General features: G+C 43.9%; 2 protein-coding genes across 4 annotated transcripts in view; one reads left to right on the top strand and one right to left on the bottom strand.

Moving 5' to 3' along the window:
* Positions 1–10: 10 nt before the first annotated feature.
* Positions 11–2,055, bottom strand: YBEY (ybeY metalloendoribonuclease). 2 transcript variants are annotated; one of them, XR_010390078.1, is made up of 4 exons: positions 1,656–2,055; positions 1,413–1,493; positions 1,059–1,127; positions 122–190 (listed from the first exon to the last, which is right to left on the bottom strand). XR_010390078.1 is itself a non-coding variant. In XM_026107442.2 (3 exons), the coding sequence occupies exons 1-3, from the start codon at positions 1,992–1,994 to the stop codon at positions 104–106; spliced, it is 495 nt and encodes a 164-aa protein (XP_025963227.2). In that variant the 5' UTR covers positions 1,995–2,055; the 3' UTR covers positions 11–103. The 2 variants fall into 2 exon arrangements, 1 of the variants encoding a protein (XP_025963227.2); XM_026107442.2 differs by lacking the exon at positions 1,413–1,493 and having other exon boundaries at positions 11–190.
* A 117-nt stretch (positions 2,056–2,172) lies between these two features.
* The window catches only part of MCM3AP (minichromosome maintenance complex component 3 associated protein), a 31,102-nt gene continuing 9,654 nt past the window's right edge, over positions 2,173–23,620 (top strand). The window contains exons 1-18 of one of the 2 annotated variants that reach the window (XM_026107441.2): positions 2,173–3,067; positions 3,146–3,369; positions 4,097–4,175; positions 6,755–6,902; positions 9,597–9,793; positions 11,222–11,361; positions 11,857–12,054; positions 12,268–12,536; positions 14,235–14,397; positions 14,895–15,055; positions 16,261–16,505; positions 17,222–17,412; positions 18,375–18,475; positions 19,228–19,359; positions 19,943–20,056; positions 20,590–20,742; positions 22,099–22,296; positions 22,620–22,688. In XM_026107441.2, the coding sequence (XP_025963226.2) occupies positions 2,239–3,067; positions 3,146–3,369; positions 4,097–4,175; positions 6,755–6,902; positions 9,597–9,793; positions 11,222–11,361; positions 11,857–12,054; positions 12,268–12,536; positions 14,235–14,397; positions 14,895–15,055; positions 16,261–16,505; positions 17,222–17,412; positions 18,375–18,475; positions 19,228–19,359; positions 19,943–20,056; positions 20,590–20,742; positions 22,099–22,296; positions 22,620–22,688 (3,611 nt within the window). In that variant the 5' untranslated portion in view covers positions 2,173–2,238. The remainder of the gene's footprint in view (positions 3,068–3,145; positions 3,370–4,096; positions 4,176–6,754; positions 6,903–9,596; positions 9,794–11,221; positions 11,362–11,856; positions 12,055–12,267; positions 12,537–14,234; positions 14,398–14,894; positions 15,056–16,260; positions 16,506–17,221; positions 17,413–18,374; positions 18,476–19,227; positions 19,360–19,942; positions 20,057–20,589; positions 20,743–22,098; positions 22,297–22,619; positions 22,689–23,620) is intronic. The other variant, XM_064515448.1, reaches the window with a different exon arrangement.

The following is a 23,620-nucleotide window of genomic DNA, read 5'->3' on the forward strand; positions in this document are numbered from 1 at the left end:
AGGCGGCGGCGGCAGAGCAAAGCGGCTTTATTGCAGCCCCGGCGACAGCAAGTCGCGGAGGTGGCGGCACGTCTGCCGACAGCCCTCCCTCCCGCCGGCCCCCTCAGAAGAGGTCCGCGGTCAGGGGCCGGAGGTTGGCGCCGGTGGCTCTGCTCAGCTCCTCCAGGATCTCCTTCTCCTTCTGGTACATCTGCGGAAAGGAGCGGGCAGAGAGGAAAACCGCTAAGTCGTGGGCAAGCACCATCCTCCCCCCTGCAGCCAAAGGCCTTTTAGAAAGCCACAGCGTGCCTGCTAGCTCCCACCTTCCAGAAGACGTTTAAGAAACACAAACTGAGCTGTTATTCAGTCACGTGCTCACCCAGCCTTTTATTTAACCAGCCTGCCTGATTAATTAACACCACACAGGAGAGAGCATATGTTATTTCACTGGGAGGACACTGGATGCAGGACCGGTGCTTGTTCTTTACCGCCAGTAATTAATTTAACTGTCTGGTTAAGAAAATCTCAGTTCCACACTTACACTACATTTAAAAAGTTTTTTGAGATTTCCTAAAGGAGATGTACACATTATTGCACCAAAGTGCGTATTTAAAACGCCACCCATGGTGTGCACCTGTAAAAAGCCACTTCTTTCTGGAAATGCTTTGTCTTGACAACTTTGCATTGCTCTTTTGCCAGTTCCTGCACAACGGAGGCACAGTCACACCTCCAGAGTTAGCCAAAAAGGTCCCTGTGCAGCCCTGCATTTGAACTCTATAAAAATTCATGTAACAAAATATAAAACTCTCAAGTGCCATTGACATAAACAACAGAATTATGATTCTGTAATTCTGCTTGCAGGGACTTAATATTTGCATGACAATCAGTATGAATTAAATTAAATTAATATGAATAAAAGCCGTGCAGAGTCTTCCATGTGACTGCCAGGATTTGAAGGTTATCCTATCATATGAGCTATTAGAAAGGGAAATTCTTTCAGTTTTGGTGTGATGCATTATCTGATACAGTTTGCATCATCTGATACTGTAAATCTTCCCAATTTGAGGACATCTTTATACCTGTTGCCACTCTGATTTCGTGTTGTGCTGGTAGCCAAGCAAATGACACAATCCATGGGCTGCGGTCACCTGTACAGAGAAACAAAAAAAGTAATGCATATTGCAAATTAATACCTAACACTAGCAGCTAGCTTGCAAAAAACCAAACTCAGCTGTTCACAAACAAGTACAGTAACAAGATGCTATTTCTGTAAACAGTGCCCAGTATCAGCGACCCAGCATATGCAGTCCGGGTAGCGCAGTCTTTGCATCAATTGGGACAAGAGCAGTGACAAGGACTAACTCTATAAAGTTAAAAAGATTTTTTAGCATTTTGCCAGAATCTTTGGGGGGAAACCGGTAAACTCAACTCACCAACCAAAATAAATGGAAGTCCTAAAACACAGCATTTATGGTCAGCGCTGATCTTTCAAGGCAAGCTATAAGTTTTTCTACCTTTGGGATAAGAAAAATGCTTTTAGATGTCAAAATCTCTTATCTGCTGCTGAATCCAAGCTGATACACCTGGCAACACGTCTGCCAAGCAAGTCTTCCTCGCCGACAAGCAGCAGAGTCTGCTCAGCCACCAAGCTTTAGGGCGGGCCGGGGGCAGCTCACCGCGAGGACGCTGTCGAAGTCCTCCCCGGTGCGGCGGCAGTGCTCCCCGATGTACTCCACCCCCAGGAAGATGTCCCCCAGGTTGTAGTCGTCGCGGAAGCGGGGCCGCGGCAGCTCCCCCGCCGCCACCTGGTGGAAGGGGAAGGACAGCACGTCGGTGGGCTCGTCGCGCCGCCGGTAGGCCGCGTTGAGCCGCCGCATGGTGCCGTTGCCGGCGCAGACCAGCGCCACGTCGAAGCGGGCGGCGCCCAGGGCGGCCCGCAGGGCGCCGACAGCGCGGCGGAGCGGGGCGCGCCGCACCGCCACCGCCCGCTGCGCGTTGCGGATCACCACGCTCATGGCGGCGCCGCGCGGCCGTGCCCCCCCGGCCACGCCCCCCCGCACCGCCCCCGCACGGCCCGGCCACGCCCCCTGCCCCCACCATGCCTCTCGCCCCGGCCACGCCCCCGCGCCGCCAGGCCACGCCCCCTCTCCTCCACGCCTCTCGTCCCGGTCACGCCTCTCGCCCCGCCCAGGCCACGCCCCCTGCGCCGACCGCGCCTGCGCCGCCCCGGCCCGCCGAGGGGAGGCGGCGGCGGCGGCCATGAACGCCGGGGGTCCCTTCCGCGGCCCGCCCGCCGGGGCCTTCCCGCCGCCGCTGCGCTTCGGGCAGGCCGCCGTGTTCGGGCAGGGCGGCGCCGCCGGCCTCCCCTTCGCCTCGGGGCCCGCCGCCGCCTTCGGGTCGCCCTACGGGCTGGGCCAGGCGCCCGCCTTTGCGGCGGCGGGCGGCGGCGGCGGCGGCGGGGCCCCGGCGGCGGGCAACGCGGACTTCAGCTTCAAGCCTCCCACCAACCTCGGGGCCTTCCCGGGGCTGGGCGAGCCGCCGGGCGGCTGCGGCAGGGCCTTCGCGCCGCCCGAGTTCCGCTTCAAGGCGCCCGAGAGCGCCGCCGCCTTCAAGCCGCTGGCGGGCGCCGAGGCGGAGAAGGGCCTGGCCGCCCCCGCCGCCTTCACCTTCTCGCCGCCCTTCGGCTTCGCGCCCGAGGCAGGCCCCGAGGCGGCGGCGGCGGGGCCCTTCTCCTTCTCGCGGCCCGGCGCCGCCGCCCTCGGCCGCCCGGAGGAGAAGGGCCCGCGGCCGCTCTTCGGCGGCGCGGAGGAGGCGGGCGAGGCGGCGCCCAAGGGGCTGAAGCGGAAGGAGGAGCGGGAGCGGGAGCGCTCGCCGCGGCGGGCGGCGGCGGCGGCGGGGGGCGGCGGGCGGGCGGCGGCGCCGCCGGAGAAGCGGGCGGTGCTGCTGAGCCGCCCCCGCGGCGGCGCCCTCTTCGGCCGCACGCTGCAGGAGGTGCTGCGCAGCCAGGGCCGCGGCCACCGCGACCGCGACGAGGCCGAGCGGGCCCCCGGCGAGGAGGCGGCCGAGGGCCGGGAGCCGCCCAGGGAAGGTAGGCCGGGGGGCGAAGCCCCCCCCGGGCTGCGGGCGGCTTGCGGGGCCGCGCTTCTCACCCGCGGTGTCTTTCCAGATGCGCCTCCCGCCACCCCAGTGCGCCGCGCTCGAGGCAGCGACAGCGTGGACAGCCTCGGCGGGCTCTCGCCGGGTGAGCTCACGTCCATCCAGTGCAAAAACATCCCCGATAACCTGAACGACAGGGGTGTGCTGGAGAAGCACTTCGGCCAGTTTGTAAAAGTCCGGCGGATCATGACCCGGCGCAATAAGAAAATGGCTGTTCTCCACTTTTTTGATCATGTGAGTATCAAATGGTGTAAACTGAAGAACAGGTATAAGTCTAAGCGCTTAGGGTGCCTGCGGGCTTTCGCTGTCACGAAAACTATGCCCACGTTTGACAACGTTACGTGTTTTCCATATGAAAACCCATACAGATGAGAACAAACTGTATTATGGACAGGTATAGAGAGGTGTTGAGCTGATAGAGCTGTATTTAAAACACGATAGTTGCCTGAGCATTGCCTAAGCATTGCCTAACTTTAGCTGTGCTTTTAGCACCTAGCTCAAACACCAAACAGATCTTTCCTGTTACCTAGTTGCTGTCATGCGTCACCTGAGCCTAAAGTTACGTTACTGTGTTGTTGCTCGAAATCTCTGCAGCCTCAAGGATTAGGTGAGCTAGTGCAATCTTTGCAGGACAGTCTGTTTTTTGGAAGTACGGTTCTTATGTCAGTGCTGAGATGTGTTGAGGAGCTAGTTCTGAGAATGCATGCTCTGTCCCTATTTTGTGGTTAAAAATACACTTGCGGTTTCAACTATTGCAAACTTGATGTAGGTGTTACAAAAGGAGCAATTTTTGTGGAAGCCTGCCCAATCCTGATGACTGTATGTAGGCTTTAAGTAAGAGCTTGAAAGGCAGCGCCCAGAATTTTGCAAAAATTGGTAAATGTTTGTCTGTGGCAAAAACTGCATTATACAGTGTTGTGATACTATATTAGCTTTCATACTGTGCTTTGTTTTCTTTCAGGCCTCTGCTGCTCTTGCCAGAAAAAAGGCAAAAGAGTTGCACAAGGACATAGTAACATTTTGGCAAAAGAAAAAGACAAGTAAGTCTTTGTTTTCAAATGTGGTAACTGGATAATACTTAAATGGAGTAGCATCTTCTTCTGTTCTTATTTTTGTATGGTCCTCGGCACAAGAGGAGAAAAAGATCTGCAAAGCAGGAATATGCAGGAATATTAAAACTCCCCAAATACGGCAGTTCTTTGACTTGTACCCGCCAAATTCTTGGGTGCACAGTGTTCCTGAGGGTGTTGAAAGTTAGTTACTAGAGAAGCATAAAAATCTGTCCTGCATCTTACCTGGTGTCCCAGCTAGTTCTGTCTCTGGCAATGGCTAATAGCGAATCCTTGCAGGAGGGAATAAGAACAGTATAAACTAAAGTATGTAGTTGCTTTTGTAATAACTTCTTAGCCTTCAGCAACTTGTGGTTCAGGAACCCTGGAAGCCAAAAGTTGTTTCTTAACCCTTGAGGAATTTTTCTCTTGTGAAGTTATCCAGTAGCATCTGTAACATTTTGTGGTGAGGGGTTCAACAGCTCGCTCCTAGAGTGCGTGAAGACTGACTGACTTTTGAATGTTTGCTGCTTGATGTTTTTGTATGGTGCCCACACTATTGTATTGAAAGAGACAGTGAACAGTTGTTGCTGGCTTGTCCTCACATGAGTTATATCCTTACATGCTTCTGCCTCTAAGTCCTCTCCTTGCCAGCTTGAAGAGTCCTCATCTTGCATGGAAGCTATTGCTTACCTTTTGACTGTCTGTATTCTTGTTTGAACCTTCTGGTTTGTTGCATCATTTTCGAGATGGAATTTGGAGCTTTATGAGCATTCATGGTGTGTGTGCTGGGCATGTTGTGGGTCTGCACACTTAGTCATGTTCTCTTGCCCTCGTCTAATAACTGTGAGCATACTGTGTTTTCTTGCTTTTTAATTTTTCCTGTGAATGTTACTGAGTTGATGACTTGCACAACTTTCGGACCCCAGTGATGAGTGGTTATGGTCAGCTGCCAGCCTCCTGCTTTTTATTTGAAGTTAGGGTTGTGTTTTCTTGGGCTCTGTTATGGTACATTTGTCTGCCACTTTGTTGCCCAGTCATTCAGCACTGTAAAGTCCTTTAGTTGTTCTCCCCAGGTGGGCTTTGTCTTTGCTGTCCTCTTGTATAGAGGAGGTTTTAAGTGGGAGGGTTACAAATTGCATTTGAAAAGTCCACTGTTTCTGCTCTTGAATTCCTCTTGAGTAAAACACTTTGCTTAGTCTGAGCCAAAATGCTGTTTCTGGGTGCTTGAAACCATTTGAAAAAGTTGAAGACACTTGAAATGACAGCCTAGGTTTACAAGGGAACTTAGAAACCTTTCCTGTAACCAAATAGGAAGAATAGGATGATGATAAAATCATCTTCATGCTCCTATCTAGAAGCAAAATGGCCCTCTGGGATATTTGAAAATCCAGTTTCATATGCCCAGCTACTTGCTTCAGAGCAAGGGCTGGGGTGTAGGCTTCCAGCTTTTAGGAAACTTTCTTGAGAATTGAATTACTGAATGTTCTGGAGGGAGTTTCCTCAATTGTTGAAGTTGCTGTTCTGTGTATAAACAGTTATGTATTCTTTGAACCAAGGAGAGAAAGCAGTGTGCCTGCCTGGCTTACAGAGAATTCAGCTTAGAAATGGGAACTCCGGATTCCAGTCCCTGCTTGGAATTAGGGCAAGATGTGAATGTTGTCATTCACACCCAAAGGAATACTTGAACTATGAAGCACCTCCTTTTCTTCAGTGTTGGGAATGCTGTTTGTGTACCTCTGGAGATTTTAGCCTGGGGATACGCTTAAGCTGTCGGCAAATACATGGTTCACTGTGGCTCTGACCAACCAGAAATTTGCCTTCATAGAAAAAGAATAGCTGCAGAATTGTCTTCCTGAGGATAAACATCTTGAAGCAGCACCTATATGGGTGCCTGTTATCCCTTCTCATTTTATTGTGGTATTAAAGTCTATGAAAATGTGAATGTCAGTATTCTAAAATAGCTAGATTTGAAAAAAAGCCTAAGAAATCCAGCTTGCTGACAATTTCTTCCTACGAGTACATGTTCTCTCTTTCTGCAAATTGTAGATTTAACTTTTGAAGGCATGTAAGCACCAGTCTAAGTTTGGGTATGTGAAATTGATTATCAGAACGCTTTGAGGGGAGCACTGGGAATATTTTGACAGATGTTGCTTACATAGGTGAAATGAATTTCATGTCCAATAGAGACTTACGACTTGCAGATTATATCCCAAACCTGAGAGAAGCTAAATTCAGATGATGATCAGAATTTATTTACTGAGAATCTGCTGAAGAATTACAGTTACTGCTAAGTAAATGAAAATGCTTCTTCCTGAAAATGCTTCTTCTGTATAGAACAGTGATGCTGACTAGCAATTGCTAGACTTATATTTGTATCTGGTACAACTTCGCGTGCAAGTTATTTTATAAGCTTTGTATAAATGCACAAAACCATGACTTCTAGTTTTATTTCCTGATAATATTTTTAAGCACACTCCCCCCTTTCCCCCACCCCAGGGAAAAAAATTTAGAGTTGTTGGTTGAATCACTTGGCATATAATCTGGCTTTGTTTTATATATTACTTCAGGTCCTGCAAAAAGAGAATTTTCATCCAAGGAAAAGAAAGGAGTTGAAGATGAAGGAAGGCAAAGCAGTGAAGAACAAAACTATCAGCATTCCCCTCTTCGGAAACCTTTAATAAGATCCTCTGCCAGCAGTGTCCTGCCTGGTAAAAGGTACATCTGCTCCTCAAGCAATCCATCTGATAGGAAATGGGGTGGGTAGGAGGAAATGGTAATCAGTGTACTTCATAGTAATACCTGATGTGTTCTTAATTAGGGAAGTGTTCTTCATTTGTCTCTTCTGACACATTTCATTTTGAACATGTGGCTTTTTGGCTGCGTTGTAAGGTCACAAATTTTGCGTTTTGTTAGAAAGGTGATTTTTCCCTAGCTGTCCTCCAGGTTTACCTGTTTCTTTCAGGTATTTTTGTTTTCTCACAACATGAGTAACAACACCTGTAATAATGAAACATGATGAAATAGAATAAAACAGGGTAGGATCAAGACTAAGTACTACTAACACTATTTTGTGGTTTTGATTACATCTGTTTCTGAAGCGAATAATTTCATTGCGGACAGATACAGTTCTGTGGAATGAGAATCCCCTGTTCAGAATAGCTGGCAAGTTTGTCATCTTGTCCCATTTCAAATAACTGGGCTTCGTATGTGAGTCCTTCTGTTTTGTGTCAATTGCTGAAGTTGCAGTTTTGGCACTTCTGTTGTTGTTGTTCCTTGGTGGAGTGTGTAGTTTGGCTATAAGACCTTGCACCTGTGGTGTGGAGTCGGACTAAAAATTTTCCTTGGAAGTGGGTGTTAGCAGATGCTCAGGGTGGGTGCATAACAAAGGGCAAACACAGACTAATTCCACCTCACGTATATATTTCTGGCTGCCAAAGATGCAGGGACATCCTAGGCTGGAATGGTGCTTGTGCCTGGCTGCAATTATCAGTGAATCTTCCTGCCGTCTATCTGTTCTCCTTTTGAACTCGTTTGTACCACTGTAGTGTGCTGTAGCATTATATTTCCTACTTCAGTTAAAAACTGTGCAGAAAAAAACCTCTTCAGTATATTTTAAACTGGCAAATTTAATTGCTTAGCTTTCTAGTTTTGTTTTCATTGAGAGTAGGATTCACAGTCATTTCGTATTAGCATTCACTCGGCTATTCATGATAGTGCATGTGGTTGCCCGGTCTGTTCTAAGTTATCTCTCCACTCTGTCCTGGTATGGGAGACATTTTTTTTACTTATGATTCTTCTTGCCCAACTCCATCTACATTCTTCTTGAGACTGGGGTGGTGAGGGGGGAGAACTTGTTATAAAAACCTTTTCAGGTCATTCATAGACTTGGCAATTGCTCAGTATTTTCCCCTGGTTAAAGAATGGCTCTGGTGTGAAATGTTTTCCCCCTTTATTATAAGGGAACACGGATGCAGAGAATCCATTCAACTTTTCTGCTGTGGCTTTGTTTTCCTGAAGTTTTGTTTTACAAACTGAGTATCTTCCGGCGTAACCTATTATCTGGAAGCCTCCTGTCTTTCTGAGGCAGGTGAAAATGATTTTTCTTAGCTGTTTCACACCTTCAGTAGATTGTACTTCAAAATCTTCTTAGCCAGCCTTTATCATGGCTTTATGTTTATCTGCTCATCCTGTACATCCTCTTTTTGTTTCCTAAGTTGAAGGATGTCCCTCTACTGCTAAATAGCCTCTACTCTGCTGTTGAGTCATACAGGGCAGTGGGAATGCTGATTTATAGTCCTCTTGGAGGAGTTGGTTACCTTTTACATGTGTATTGTCTTTAGAAACACTGCGTTACCCTTTAAGCATCTTACCACTTAAGCAGCTACTTTTTCTTTTTAATAGGCTGTGTAATTTCTGTGCAGTTCTTGTTTAAGATAAACGTTACTGTAGTTTATTTGGCGTTTTCTTCCTTAAAAGATGCTTGATTTGAGCTTTCTGTGGCTGCTACTTCAAAATTTTTCTGTAACAGTTGCATTTTGAAGAAGGTCTTGTGCACTGCTGGAGTGTTAAGCTAGCATTGTTTTTCCAGTTGAGTTCTCTGATCAGATTTGGCAATTGTCACTCATGGTATATAAAACACTTGGTATGTGCCTCCTTCCTTGCATGCTTAAGAATACCTTTCCATGTTGAGATTCTACATCATTATTATTTTTGCCTCTGTATGCTCTGAATTTCTTGATATCATCATGGTTTGAAGTTTTCCTTGTGAACTCATCTTGCGCTTTGGTTTTGTCAGTTAAAAGCAAGTAATGTTGTAAACATGAGTTGCTGGAATAATTTATACTCAGGCTGTGTTTTAAAACATGAAGTTTGCCATGTGGATGGGATCCATTTGATATGCAGTGTCATACAATTGTAAAGTTAGAAATATGTTGTGAAGTAGTGGATATTCCTCAATTAAAACATTCTTATCTGCACCTAAAAATTTGTTAATTACTTCTCTTGCTGCAGAAGGCATTCCTTTTTTCACACCAAACATCATGCTACTTTCTGGCTTAAAATGCAAACTGCTGTGTCCTGTAACAATACAAAATGCCGCAAAAGCCATCTGACCCTGCCCACTCTAAGACAAACTCAGTAATACCATTTTAAAAAGGTCAAGGTTTTCAGCATGGTTAAGGACACTTGATGGTGTTGTCAAAGCAGGGCAGCATATTTAACTAAATTTGCTCACGGTGCTAACTTTAGCTCATTTCAGCCTTGATATGTGGATATGTACCTCACTTACTTAGTATGTTGTTCTGTGAACAAAATATTATAAACAGAGATATTCATGTACTAAAGAACAGTGATTCCTTTAAAACCAGGGCATGCAGTAGTTAATTATTGATGGAAAACTTTTATTTTTAGTTCTCCAGCCAAGAAGTCTGGTCTCCGGAAGGCGCTGCAGTTTGAAGCAGATCTTTTTGATCCTAGTTCTGAAGGGCAGAGCTCAGAGAGCTTGGGAGCTTCGTTGTCATCTCTCAGTAATCTGATAGGAGTAGTGGCTGAGACATCAGAAGAAAGATACCGCCTTTTGGACCAAAGGGATAAAATCATGCGACAAGGTAGTGTTTGTAATTACACGAGTTCATAGGAGTGTAACATCAGTTTCTCTGCTGGGAAGAAATAAGTGTTTAGTATTTGTTGCAAAGTTGTTGAAATATTATGATAAAGGCTTTAACGTGAGACTGGGTAACGTGGAACAGTCTATGAAATATTCTTCTATTGTGGAGGATTGTTGTACATACTAATGTCTTGTAAAACATGCAAAAAATTGTTCTGCTTACTGCACATACATATTTCTTGTGGATAGTGAATACCAAGCTATCATTCTCCTGTAAAAGGATGTTTGAGCACCTCATTGCAGTGCATTTTGAGCCCTGACAAAATGGCAAAACACTCCCTTTTATCGATAGGAGGAAAGTAAACAGGGACAAGGACTCAGTTTTCTCCTTGCTGTGCAGGTCTGCCTCTCCCTTCCATGACCCTAGTGCTCATTGTGCTTAGGTGGCTCAGCTCCGTAACTGAGCAGAAAGCTTTACTTTCCCTGGGTTGGTTTGTTGTCAAGCTAGAATTCGATCGGCTTATGAAGTGGCCTGTCAGGAGTTGGACCTCTTTTAAAGAGGGGAGGGGAGAAATGCACATGGTGCATAGGACCCGGTGCCTGCTTTTAGACACTCTTTAGCTGTCAGCTATTAGATCAGCCAAGCCACCTTGTCTAACTGCACTGCCATGTGTGCCTGACTTGTAGTTGCAAGGTCTTGGTTTCCTTGACCATAGGAGAGCCACATAGGTAGGTTTGCACTCCTGCAGGTTCTTTGAAGGAACCTATGCAAAGCCTGACAGTGTTTCTCTAAATGTGAACTACTACACAGCTGAACGTTGTTTCGAAAGATGTCCCCTTATTCCGCAGTTCTGTGTTGTAAGCCCTTTTATTTTGCCCTCACCTCTTCAAAGCTGACCCCAAATCCTTTTGAGATGTTATTTTTAATATCAACTGATTGTTCTGTCACTTGACATGGAAGTGCAAAATAATGACTGGTACTTGGTAAATTAGGATACAAAACACCAGGTATCTTTAGAGACTTTAACCTCTGCAGCAAAACTGAAAAACTTCCCCAGGGCATGGTGCAGCCCTGAGACAGGTAAGGGGTTTGATGGGGGGGGGGGGGAAAGACCCCATGCTTGGGGGTTTCCAACCTTGGTTAGACACAGCTATGGCTGCCCTGATCTGATGTTGGGGACTGTCCTGCTCCAAAGAGGAGGCTGGACAGGAGCCTCTAGAGACACCTTCCCACCAGCTCTTATGTGGATCATTGCCCTGGCAGGGTACTTCTTGATGTCTATCCATTGAGCCATGTATGGACTGCAGCTGAGGCATGTGGTGGTGTGTTTAGGGCTATGTTGGCATGTTAGGATCATGGCTGGTAATGAAAGCAAAAAGGAGCAATACTTAACGTTATGATTTTTGTTTTTGTAATGTTCTTTCTTAGCTCGAGTGAAGAGGACTGATCTAGGCAAAGCGAAAACTGTTGTTGGCACTTGTCCAGATATGTGTCCTGAAAAGGAGCGCTACATGAGGGAGACGAGAAACCAGCTCAGTATCTTTGAATTGCTTCTAGGATCTGACAAGGTACGGGCCTTCTGTGTGCAGGGATTTGCTGCTCCCAGCATGTCTGTTCACTTGCTGCTTACATAAAGCTCAGTGTTGTTTAGCTGATTACAGGGTTAATTCTGGTGGAGAAATTCTGTAGACCATTTCATTAATCTTTCTGTCTTTCAGGTCTGCACTGTAGAACAAGAATGCTAGTGAACTGCTGTTTCACTGTGACAGTGATATGTCTTTTTTAGCTTTATAAGTCTGGCAAGAACCATAGTTGGGGGCAGTAGTATACAAATGTTGGTGATTTGGCTGTCTCAAATTCATCAACACATGATTCTGTCATGAAAGAAAATGTTTGCTATCATAGCAGAATTGACATTAATAGGGCTGCTGGTGTAAATAGTAGAGAGTCTCCTTTGAGCAGTCTGCTTCATACTAACGTAAAGGCATGGATGTGATGAAATCCTCTATATTCCTGAAAAAAGTTATACTTTTCTTTGATTGTCCTTTCTCTGCCTCTCGCAGGTAGATCATGCAGCAGCAATCAAGGAATATAGCAGGTCTTCAGCAGATCAGGAGGAACCTTTGCCCCACGAATTGAGACCCTCTGAGGTGTTAAGCATGACCATGGACTATTTAGTGACAAACATTATGGACCAAGGAGAAGGAAACTACCGAGAATGGTATGACTTTGTCTGGAACAGAACCCGTGGAATAAGAAAGGTGAGTACTGGTGGATGGAGATATTTGATGATGGAATGCAAATTATCATGTGATGCTGTGAAAAGTGAAGCAAAATGTAGTAGTAATTCCAGCATTCAGGTTGAAGCCTGACTCAGTAGTCAAAATGTGAATTTTCCAAAGGTGGTGCCAGATGGCTATGCTCTTCAGCCCTAATTGAAATACATGTAATGCTTTGTTTATCCTTATAATTAGGATATAACCCAGCAACATCTCTGCAACCCGCTGACAGTGTCTCTGATTGAGAAGTGCACTCGCTTTCACATCCACTGCGCTCATCACTTGTGCGAAGAGCCCATGTCCTCCTTTGACGCCAAAATCAACAATGAGAACATGACTAAATGCCTGCAGAGCTTGAAGGAAATGTATCAGGACCTGGCTAACAAGGGGATTTACTGCAAAAGTGAAGCAGAGTTCAGAGGTTATAATGTTCTGCTGAATCTGAACAAGGGTGATATTCTCAGGTGGGAAGAATGGATATCACTTGTTTTCTCTTTTGCCTTTGGGAAGTAATGAGATTGCAATTTGTCTGCAATTAATTCTAGTGGAAGTGAAGGCTTTAGTTCCAAAATTATTTTGCCAAAGCAAAGAAATGGAGTATTGTAGTAATGTTTTAATTTTTTAGTATCTTGTTTCATGACATTTCTAAAGAGAAACTGAGAGCTGGAAGGGACTGTTTCCTTTATTTAAGAAAAAAAAATTATCTGGGAGTTGAACAGGTTTTCAGAATTTTTCAACATTTCCAGGTTCTTGGGGTTTTTGTCTTGTTTGGTTGAACAATCATGCTGTACTAACTGAGCAAATTTATTTCAAGGTAGAACAGATTTTTTTTTAATCTTAGAATGAAGCAGAAAATATCAGTGAAATGCAAAACATTTCTCTGCAATTCATGATCTCCATTTTCATCTGGTAAACTCACTGGTTTGGGAAATGGGGTGATTTAAGGTGCTTTTGGCCTACATTTGGTAAACTGGGTAATGGCTGAACCCATGCTTGCATCTCCTTGAGGCTGCAGCTCAGAAGTGGGGGAGGAGTTTGCAGAAAGGGGAAGATGGAAGGTATGCTTAAATTAGTTTTCAGGTGCTATAAAATTCTCCCAATACCACATTTTCACCACCTTCCCCTTTAAACAGTGTTTATGGAATAAACTTCAAACTACATCTGTGTTTCTTGCGGTATATGGGGTGGGGGAAGAGTTGTTTATTTTTAAGTTAAGCTTCCTTTAATAAAATGGGGATAATAAATGGGAAAACTTTGTAATGCTTTCAATTTCTTATAAATTTAAATAAGACTTGCCACAAAACACTAACTTTAGAAAAGGACTCATGGACAAACAGTGACCATTGCATTTCCTCAGGGTGGGACAAACTGCTATCTTAAACTGTCCTGACAAGTGTCTGGATGTAACCTGTTCCTGAACATCACTTGTAGTGGAAATGCTGTGTTCTCCAGGGATAATCTGTCAATATGCTTTTTTTTCCCCCAAATGTCCAGCTAGTTTCCACTAGCACAGTGGAAGCCTATCCTGTGTGTCTTACTGACTGTTTACTCTTTATCTTCACCATAACTATAGGATTAGAGATGTACTTACTTTACTTTGTGTTCAGTTTGTATAAACAATCATTGAGCTGAATAGCTGTGTGGCTAAAAGTATCTTTTTTAAAAAAAAAAAAAAAAAAAGAAAACTTTTCATTTCATATTCTTGAATAGCTCAGTAAATTTTTCTTACTACCTGTGCAGAAACCTTAACTTCACCTTTTAATTGAGGGAAAAATGGGATAATTTCATTCAGGGAAACTTGTTCCCCTTCCCACAGGGGTATCTAAGCTTCATTGCCGTATCCACAGTAGTATTGCATAAAAGACACTTGTGGGCAATGTCAGTTTTGCTTTTCTGGTCAGCCTCTTAATTTCCTTTCTCCCAAGAAGTTGCAGCAATGTACCTGAATACTAGCGTGGTGCTATTGCTGATTATGCTGACTGCATTAGAAGATATGTGTTGAGTAGATATTGCTAATTTAGTTCAGCCATTAGTTTTGGTCATATAACTTGAAAGTCACATGTCTTGCTTAAAGCTTCTCTTTAATTCTGTCTTGTTACAGGTAGCTCTCCAGTTGTTGTTGTTAATATTGAAGCAAAAGATTTCTGTCTTTGTCTCCACAGAGAAGTGCAGCAGTTTCACCCAGAGGTTAGAAACTCTCCTGAAGTTAGATTTGCAGTTCAAGCTTTTGCTGCATTAAACAGCAACAACTTTGTGAGGTTTTTCAAGTTAGTGCAAGCAGCTTCCTATCTGAATGCCTCTATCTTACACTGTTATTTCAACCAGGTAAGAAAAAGGCAGGTGGATGTTTTCTGAAGGGTTAACCTGTAAAACAGTCTGGGACCTTTGGAAGGAAATCTTTTTAGAAGCAGGAAACTCAATAGATAGTTACTTAATCTCATAAAATAATCTTATACTTACCTCTTCAGAAGCATTTAAAAAACTAATCAGAAGAGTTTTCTGCCATGTTATAAAATGAATTATCAACTTAAACTATTAGAAACCCTTGCAAGCTTTTGCTCCTTCCGAAATGTGCAAAGGGATATACTCAAAATAAACAACATTGAAGAGGAGTAGAAACTAGAAAGCAAGTAGCACAAAACTTGAAAAGAAAATTAAATCTGAAACTGTTCGTGTGGAGAATCCAAGGTTTTTCTTGATTTACAAAATACTGCTGCTTTTCATGGTTATATAGTTTCATGGTTATTATAGTTATTTTGGATTTGAAGAACTGCAGGATCTTTAATTTAGCAGTCACTTGGCTTTCTTTTATCTTCCCCCAGATTCGTAGAGATGCTCTCAAATCTCTCAATATTGCTTACACTGTGAGCACCCAAAGATGTACAGTGTTTCCCTTGGATCACCTGGTCCGCATGCTGCTGTTCAGAGATTGTGAGGAAGCAACGGATTTCATAAGTTATTATGGCTTAAGTGTTTCTGATGGGTAAGTGGTAAAGAAGAGCTTGTGCCTGAAGATGCCTAGTGGGGTTAGATTAACGTTAGGCTAAGTGCTAACATGGACAGGCCCTCAATGAAGTTTGCAATCAAAAAAGACAAGAACAGGCAAAGGTTAGAGACTCGACTTTATGCAAGCAAAGCACTAGGACAACAGTAGGCACAAAGCTTAATAATCTATTTTATTTTTATTGTTGTATCTATGAAAATTTCCTCGATTTTTATCTCTTTTCCTAAAGAAAGGGAGTTTGTATCTCTAACGACTGTGTCTTTCTACACAGCTTTTTTTGCACCTGCACATGAATGTTTACCAGGCTTGGTAAGGTGCTTAGGTTTCAAGGATCAAGAATTACTTCAGGCTTCTTGAAAATAGGTGAAAAGCAGGAGAGGCGCGCCCCCCCCCCCCCCCCCCCCAAAGGAGAGACTGCATATTGAGCTTAGTCTCTGTTAGACTCCAGGGAATTCTTCCCTAGAAAGAGACATTGCTGTATAACCCAGTCAAAGGAAAATAGGATTTTTTATCTTGCGGTTGAATTGTAGTAAACTGTAGTTCTGCAGGAAATCAGGATACATTTCTCATGAAGCTGACATGTTATGGTGATGCAGATAGGGTGGGGCGAAGTCGAATGTTGTAAAAGGTTGAGTTTTTTAGGAGTAAAAGCAGCGTAAGAAAAGAAAAAGTTGAGTGCGAGATGGGTGTAAAAGTCTTCAGTGGAAGATTAGGAGGATGTTAGAGGCCAGCAGTTGGCAGACAAGAATGTCTGCTGTAGAAATACATAGGTTGTGTGGTGTGCTGACACATATAGACTTGCGATCCAGGCGGCTGGGGAAGGCAAAAAAATGAACCTGTCACTTAGAGTGGTCCACTTCCTGTTACTACTCAGTTTGGAAAGGGCAAATTAGTAAGACCAGAGGTGCCTGGGTCAGAATAGGATTGCAGCTTTTAAAATGGTTTCTGTAGGTAGTCCTGGCATCTTTGTCCGTCACAACTTTTCTGTCCTGAGAGAATAGCAATTAGGATAGTGTTCTTGCCTTCCCTTCTCTGGTTCCAGCTGAAGATTGAGATCCAGGCTACAGGGAGCAATTCTGAAAGCCCTGTATCTGTCTTGCTTAGCCCTACTAAGCTGTCCAACTGAAAATGTATAGGCTGCAGAAGCTTTGAGTATGTACTTCTATTTTTTTATATTTCCCCAGTGCTTATGTGGAGCTGAATCGCTCAGCTTTCTTGGAGCCTGATGGATTGCCCAAACCACGGAAATCAGTGTTTGTCAGTCAGAAGCTGACTGTGTCAGTTGGACAAGTTGTAAATGGAGGGCCATTACCTTCAGTGCCTCACCATGTGCCTGTGAGTAGCTTCAATGGACAGAACAAATACACCGGTGGTAATACAACTGTGGATCAAGTTAGCAGCAGCCAAAAATCCAGTGTGGATGCTACAGGTAAGAGCAAATGGGTATTTTAAGCAGTGTTTTGGAACATACAGCTGGACCATTTTGTGAATAGCTTTATTTTACAAAGCAGGGATTGCTCTTGGCTCACATAGATTGAAATTGCATTCAAATTTGGATGTAGTAAAAACAAGTTTTGATTTTAATAGAATTATATATCTGTAAAAACTAACAAACTGCCAGATTAAAAAAATATATTTATCAATACAGAAGATATACTAATGGAAGTAAGCTCAAAGTTTTATCAATGTAGGTGAAATAACTAACTTTTCAGATATCCAAGTTCCCTTTTCAGTTTGCAGGTTTTGTATATTGCTTGTTCTCATTGTGCATAATTAAGTATGTTGTCTTCAAGCTGGCTGAATTTATACTTTCTTTCTGGTCCTGATTGAAAGTATAAATATTTATAATTTACTCAAGAGCAGCATGTGCGTAGGTGCTAGGCTTACTTCTCTTAAAGCAGTTGTATTATTGGAGATGCACTCTCAAATAATACAGTAATATGTGTAACAACTTAATTAGCCTGTGTAATATATTTTAACTTCAGGGCAGCAAGCTTCCATTATGGACTTGTCTGATAAATCTTATCAGGTTGTAAAACAAATCAGCATTTGGAGATAACAAGCAGCAGGAATGGTTTAGCTTCCACTTGTGACTGAACTGATTTTCTCTCAACGGCTTGATTTCTGTCTCCTCCCCTCCCCCAGAAGGAAAAATGGAAAGCAAAGTTGTGGAGTTAGATGTTGCAGCAGGAGGAGTCCAGCCCCCAGCTCATCTTATGCCTTCTCTGTTACCTCGTCCTCTAGTGCCGCTGCTGCCTCCTGCCCAGACAATTTCCCAGTCTGTTGGACAACCTGAGCTTCTTCCTTCAAAACCTCAGCCAGTATACACAGACACGGTAAGGGAAGTTTAAAAACCCCTTGAGTATCTGGGAAAGATTTAGAAAATGACAAAAGGCAACTGAGATTGTTTCCAGAACCAGGAGACACTCCCTGGTCCAGTGCTGTGGTTAGTTTAAGTAGTTGTTTCCTCAAATTTATTCTGAAAAAGGAAATTCTTGTGTAATTTCAGATGCAGGTCTGAAGATGTCGCTGCTTGCTTGCTTGCTTTCTAAACAAAGTCCTGTCTGTTAGCATTTATTTGAGGAACTTCTAAGGAGAAAGTCAGTGATATAGTAGAAAGTAGTTATATTAATTTAGCAGGTAAACTTTGTTTTAGTGAATGCTGGTCCATTCCTTAATATTATGACATTTATTTCAAATAAAACATGAATAAGCTGCTGCTTATATATACAAGACTGTTCATGTTGAGTCTTAAATGTGTACCTCATGCCCCTGTGCTGTTTTCCCCCTGCCCCTGCCAAGGTTTGGATTTATACTAATACTGAATCTGTGTTGAAATGTCTTACTGCTTTGTAAACTCTTACCGCTTCTGTGTTCTACCTAAATGTGGTTACATTTCAATGCAGACTATATCTGGTCTTTTGGGATTAAATTAGCTAGTACCTGTAGAGAAATGGCAACTCTAAAAGAAACTGAAATACAAAAATAGGAATTGCTCTCAGAATTCACTTTTCTTAGTTGGTACTTCCTAATTTAACTTGTCTGTGTTTAATACAGAAGGTTACTTTTGTTACTGTGTTGGTATTACACGGCTCTTATTTTTAGGGTACTAAAAGGCTTTCAGGCTCTTGCACTTGCAAACTAAGCTAACTTTGTAAGTAGAAACACAGTTATTGTAGTTGCCAATTACAATCAGTTAAACAAGTTTGGAAGGCCTTGCTCCCAATCTGTGTGTGTGCGCAGGCTGTCCTGAGCAGGATTCCAGCGTGCTTCAGCTGCTTCCTCCTCTGTGTTGTAGGACATTGCTGAGGTGGTGGACGGGCTTGTGCATGATGTCCTCAAAGGAGAGTGCAGAGAAGTCGGCCGAGCGGGAGTGGCTTACATGGCTGCAGCGATCTGGTAAAGAACACTTTCTGCTGGTACTTCTGGAGTCCATTGTCATCAAAGTTCCTGTTTGCCCTAGCAGCACCACATACAAAGATTAAAACTAGGCAAGGTTTGTAGCAGAGAAAGATTGTTTTACTGATACAGTGGAAGAAAAGTCACTTTCCTTCAGATGTCCCCAGCATTTCTGGTATACATTGATTAGATGATGTGCCTCTATAAACCTTGCCTGGCATGACTAACATCATTGCAGCTACAAATGTGTTGTTGATGGAAAGGTGCCCAAATGGGGACAAGAGGAGTAAGTCCAGATCTGGCTTATCCTTTGCTTCAAGTAATACTTCTACAAGGGAATTCAGACTCACGCACAGGGCATTGGGAAGGGGCATCTGGATTTCTGTGGTCCAGCCTCCCACTTTCAGCAGGTCTGTTGCCAGCACTAGATCACGTCAGCCCTGGCATTGCCAAGGTTGTAAGCAATTCGGCTAGATGTTAAGTATCAGTATTTTGACAATGACTTGCAGGTGTCGTTTCCTGATAATAAATGGGAATACCTTTGTAGACCTTGTGGAGATGGCTGTTGTTTCACTGATCCGTCCTATAACACATTGACATATTCATGTAATTAAAAACAGATTTAGGAGACCAAAATCATGCTATCATTCTGACCCAAGCTTGAGGAAAACCACAGACGTATGGTGCCTAGCCTTTAAGGCTCTGAATGAAAACTTGCTGGCTTTGAAAAGAGAATTGCTGTTTTTGCACAGTGCATCAGAGGCCGCTGTGGAGGAACTTCTGGCTGAAGTGATGGGGGAGATTCTCAGACAAGTGGCGGGAAGTGTGCTCAGCACAGAAAGGGAGCGCGTTAAAGAGGAAAGGCGCAGAGTGGAGGAAGAGAGGTGAGTTGCTGGTCTTGCAGAGTGGACTGTATATACCTCCTGGGCAACATAAAAACAGCAGGCACAAACCTGAGTCACTGGATGTGTGCTCAGACCCTGTTCTTTTCTCACATGTTGAAATCTCTCATTTCTCTCACCTTGAACTGCCCTGGGATTACAGAGAGAGATTGTCCCTTTTGTGTTCTCAGGTGATCTACTAGTTAGTTTTTTTGGTAACCTCACAGAGGCACTGCAAAAATGGTGAGTGGGAATATTTGGGGAACTTTAATTCACCCAAAGCTTTCAGAGAGGGAAGTGTCCCCTGGCCTTGACATGCGCGGGAGCTTTTCTTTTCAAGGAGTGAGCTACTTGTCTATAGTTTATTGGGGTAAGCAAGAAATAACCCCAAGGTTAGCTGTATGGTTGAAAGAGACCTAGCTCCATTCAAAGCTGAATCTGTTTATTTTTAGGGGGAGAAAACAGCCAGTGGGAACTTAATGTTAGGTGAATTAACTGTGGGTCTGACGCTGCATGTAACACTTGTGTTATTAAGTGGAAGATCTGGCAATTGCTACTTGCATAAACTTGTTCTCTGTCCTTCTAGGCAAAAGAAGGAAAGAGAGCAGTTAATAAAACAGTTGAGTCAGTTGGTGGGTATGGAGTTGATGGAAGAAGTAATAAAGGAGAGCGTTCGAGAGACATCAGACAATGAATTAAAGTAAGTACTACATACCGTGCACCATACTTTGCTATTTAGGATGCTTTCCTGAGGGTAAGAATTTGTCAGGAAGTGGCGGGCCTCATTTGACCTTCTTTGAGGTCATCATCAACAAAAACAACAAAAAAGTGCTTTTAAAGAGAGGGAGAGCGTACTTAGTTGTACGGTGTGTTGTCAGCTTGCAGTTGCACTGTTATTGGGCAGAAGTGGCCCTCCAGGGTGAAAGTAATAGAAGCTTTATTTGGAACAAGGCTGCCCCGCGTGCTTTTTCTGCCAACTCCCTTATGCCCTAGCTGTGGACTTTCCTCTCATTGTAAGTATTTCTTTGGAAGTCTGTGATCAGTATAAGACTTGAATGACTCTTCTGACTGCAGACCTCATTTAGAAGGGCCGTAGATTAAAAAGCAGAAGCACAGAGAATTTTTCCTCTTTGCTAGTTGTGCTGGTAGACTCTCTTGTTTGCACCACAGTCAGTTGTTTTAGCACTTGCCTTCACCTCACTGGAGGTCTTGGCTTGTTTCATTTTGAATTAGGTGTGCCTTAGAAAGAGACCGGAAAGCGCGTATTGCCCGGTGCTCAGAAGAAGTTTGTACTCATGTCATGGACCTCTTTCTGGAAGATGAGATTTTCCAGATTGCTAAGGAAACTCTTCAGGAGCTCCAGTGTTTCTGCAAATATCTGCAAAGGTGAGTTGCCATCCTGTGATACAGTTACTTTTCTTGGAAGTATTGACAAGGTGATGTTAATAGTTAATAGTTTTAATTAAAACTGCTTGTGTTTTTTGAGACAGCTGTTGCTGACTAGTTGGCTCCACCATAAGAATAGACTTAGTTTTACACTGCTGATATGCCCCCCTCCCCCATATACCTCATTGGAGCCATTTAATGAGCTTGGTAAGAGACTTCAGCTTAATTCTATCTAGAAACTCATAGTAACTTCTCCTTGGATGTTTTCTACTGAGAGTTTGTTTTTTCTGGATATGTGTTTGTGTTCAGTGGTTACTGTGGTGGTCCAAAGCAGAGATGCATTTCTTCCTCTGCTTCGCTGCTCCAGTGCAGCCGGGCAGAGATGCTTCAGGTGGCGTTTCACACCATTAGAAGAGGAAGCAGCAGGCTGCTTTTTTTCCCCTCTCTCTCCTGTGAAGCATCTTCCCTTGCAGAGTTCTTCTGTCCTAAGATTGTGTTCATGTCTGCCTTCTGTGGGTTAGGGAAGGTTAAGCGGGATCCTAAAGATACAAAATAGACATACGTGCAGCAGTCAAAATTGAATCATGCAGGAGTATTTCTTTTATGCTGTAAAAATATCTGAGGGAACAAGATACAAAAATATCAATTTATGAATTAACATCTCTTCTTTGTCACATGTTCTGAATCACTTGGTCATTGAAAGATAGGCTAGCTTCTGATGATGAAGGCTGTATTAAACGTTCCCTCCTGCTTGCTCCATTTGCCTCATGAAAGTTCTTTAAAAACAGAACAACAGAATAAGGCATACCTTTCTTCCTGCAAGAGATGTTGCAAGGGCATTTTCAGCTAGTACTTGAGAGTATTAGAAAATGCTTGTGCTAGAAATAAGCATGCTGAAACATGGGAAGGAAAATTATACTTGCACTTTTGTCTGGAAAGCTTTTAGGGTGGAGATAGGACAGCCTTGCTTCCCTGCTGTGGTCCTCATCTGACCACAGAGAGAGGGAGTTCAACTTGCTAAGCAGAAGGCTACTCTCTTTTTTTGTCTGCATTTTTAAAATTATTATTATTATTTTGAATGGGGTGCAGTGCTGCCCCTTTTGGGCACTCAACGCGTACGACTGGCAGGTCGCATCCGGCATGTGCTCTGAGAAGTGAATTTGCAGTTGTGTGCATGACTGTAGCCTGAGCCCCCCTCATCTCCCACATGTACCATCCCACCTCTTCCCTTTGGCTGTCTCTGCTTGTGGGATATGTCTCTAAAAGCCTGACCCAGTCTGAAGAGCAAAAAATGAGAAAACTGGTTTGGATTGGGGAAGGTATTAATAGAGCCTATTTGTCTATTCTCCCCTGAAGGTGGAGGGAGGCAGTGGCAGCTCGAACAAAGTTGAAACGTCAAATGAGGGCATTTCCAGCTGCTCCCTTTTGCACAGATCCAAGAAATAAACTGAAAGCACTGTCCCCCAGTGCTGAGTGGCCTATAGCCATGGACAACTTGGCCAAGAGAATTGTAAACCTGGGACATGCAGGAAAGCTGGGAATTTCTTGCACAAGGTAAGGAGGCTTACCCTGACAGCAGCTGGCAATCCGTATGTTTTTTTTTTTTTTTTTTTTTGGAAGGGGAGTTACAAAGTAGTCCTCTTCTGCCAGAGTCTGTTGTTAAAGTTAATGGTTTTGCAAAACGGTTTCCTTAAATACCCCCAGAAGGACACTTTCAGTATGCAATGCCATTTAAAAAATCGGAAAACCCAAAGAAATTTTTTTTCTCCTCATATTAATAACAACTTTCAAAGTTGTTGCAGTGACTTCTAAGGGCTCAGCAACTTTGTATAAAATAACAGATACATTTGCCAGTCGCAACCAACTTCTGTTTCTAGATTAAATTGGCTGAGAAACAAGACAGTGCATGAGATGAAAGTTCAGCACTTCTACCAGCAATTGTTAAGGTATGTTGGAGTGTGGTGTGTGGAGTTTGTGGGGGGTGTGTGTGTGGTGTTTTTTTTTTTTTTTCTTTTTTTTTTTTTTTAGCAGATTGTAATAAAAATGCCAAAGGCCTTGAAAATGTCAGTGTAGAGTGGCAAATGAAGTGTTCATTTACTGTTTTGCTTCTGGATGTACTCGACAGTTAAGGGAAACTGGAAGGTAAATCTTGAAAATGTTAGGACATACAATCCCCTTGCGGTAGGTATAACCTCAAGGGAGTGATGGGTTTTATGCATTTTTTTCTTGCGTGGTGTGGGGCTTAGATTGGGATGTCTGGGCAGAACAAATGAGCTGTTACCAGCCTGGCTTGTGGCACAAAGGGTTTGATTGAGGATTTCAATGTCCGGCAGGAGGTCTGCCTGCTTGTGGCTTGTCACGCACTCTGGTTCCTTATGTGTTTATTGGAGCAGGGTAGTTGAGCAGCATGGAAGGGAAGCGATATGCATGTGTTCCCACGGTCCCCCAAATAAAGCTCTTGTTACTGATTCAGCAACTCTAATTCTTGAAAGCATCTGGTCCGTGGTGAAATAGGTAGGTGATAGAGCTAATTCTTTAGCTCTTGGACTGTTTATAGTGTTCCAGTTTGTTCAAGGCAAGAAAAACATTCCCCTTGAAGGGATGCAACCCTGAGACAGGTCCCCAGTGGGGGATCTCCATCCTTGGGTGTTTCCAAGCCTTGTCTGTTAGCCGGGCAGTCTTGATCCCCCAGTGTTGGGGAACATTCCTGCCCTGAGGCAGGTGGTCCACCAGTGCTTCTGTGATTCTTTAAGAGTATTTCCAGTAATGGTTGGTAACTTGTTTTCTATGACTATCCTGTAGCAGACCCATAATCAAAAGCAGCCATGTTCTGCCAGTAACTGATCATGGGTGTGCTCTGTGGTTGTGGAAAGTAATG

The sequence above is a fragment of the Dromaius novaehollandiae genome, chromosome 7, assembly GCF_036370855.1.
Source record: "Dromaius novaehollandiae isolate bDroNov1 chromosome 7, bDroNov1.hap1, whole genome shotgun sequence".
Taxonomy (NCBI): Eukaryota; Metazoa; Chordata; class Aves; order Casuariiformes; family Dromaiidae; genus Dromaius; species Dromaius novaehollandiae.

Bases quoted from the DNA above. Each gene is read 5' to 3' on its own strand.
- YBEY (XM_026107442.2), bottom strand. From the start codon at position 1,994: ATGAGCGTGGTGATCCGCAACGCGCAGCGGGCGGTGGCGGTGCGGCGC. The intron at 1,128-1,655 runs GTGAGCTGCCCC...TTCTCTGTACAG, and splicing joins ACTTCGACAGCGTCCTCGCG to GTGACCGCAGCCCATGGATT. The intron at 191-1,058 runs GTATAAAGATGT...TCCTTTCCGCAG, and splicing joins CGAAATCAGAGTGGCAACAG to ATGTACCAGAAGGAGAAGGA.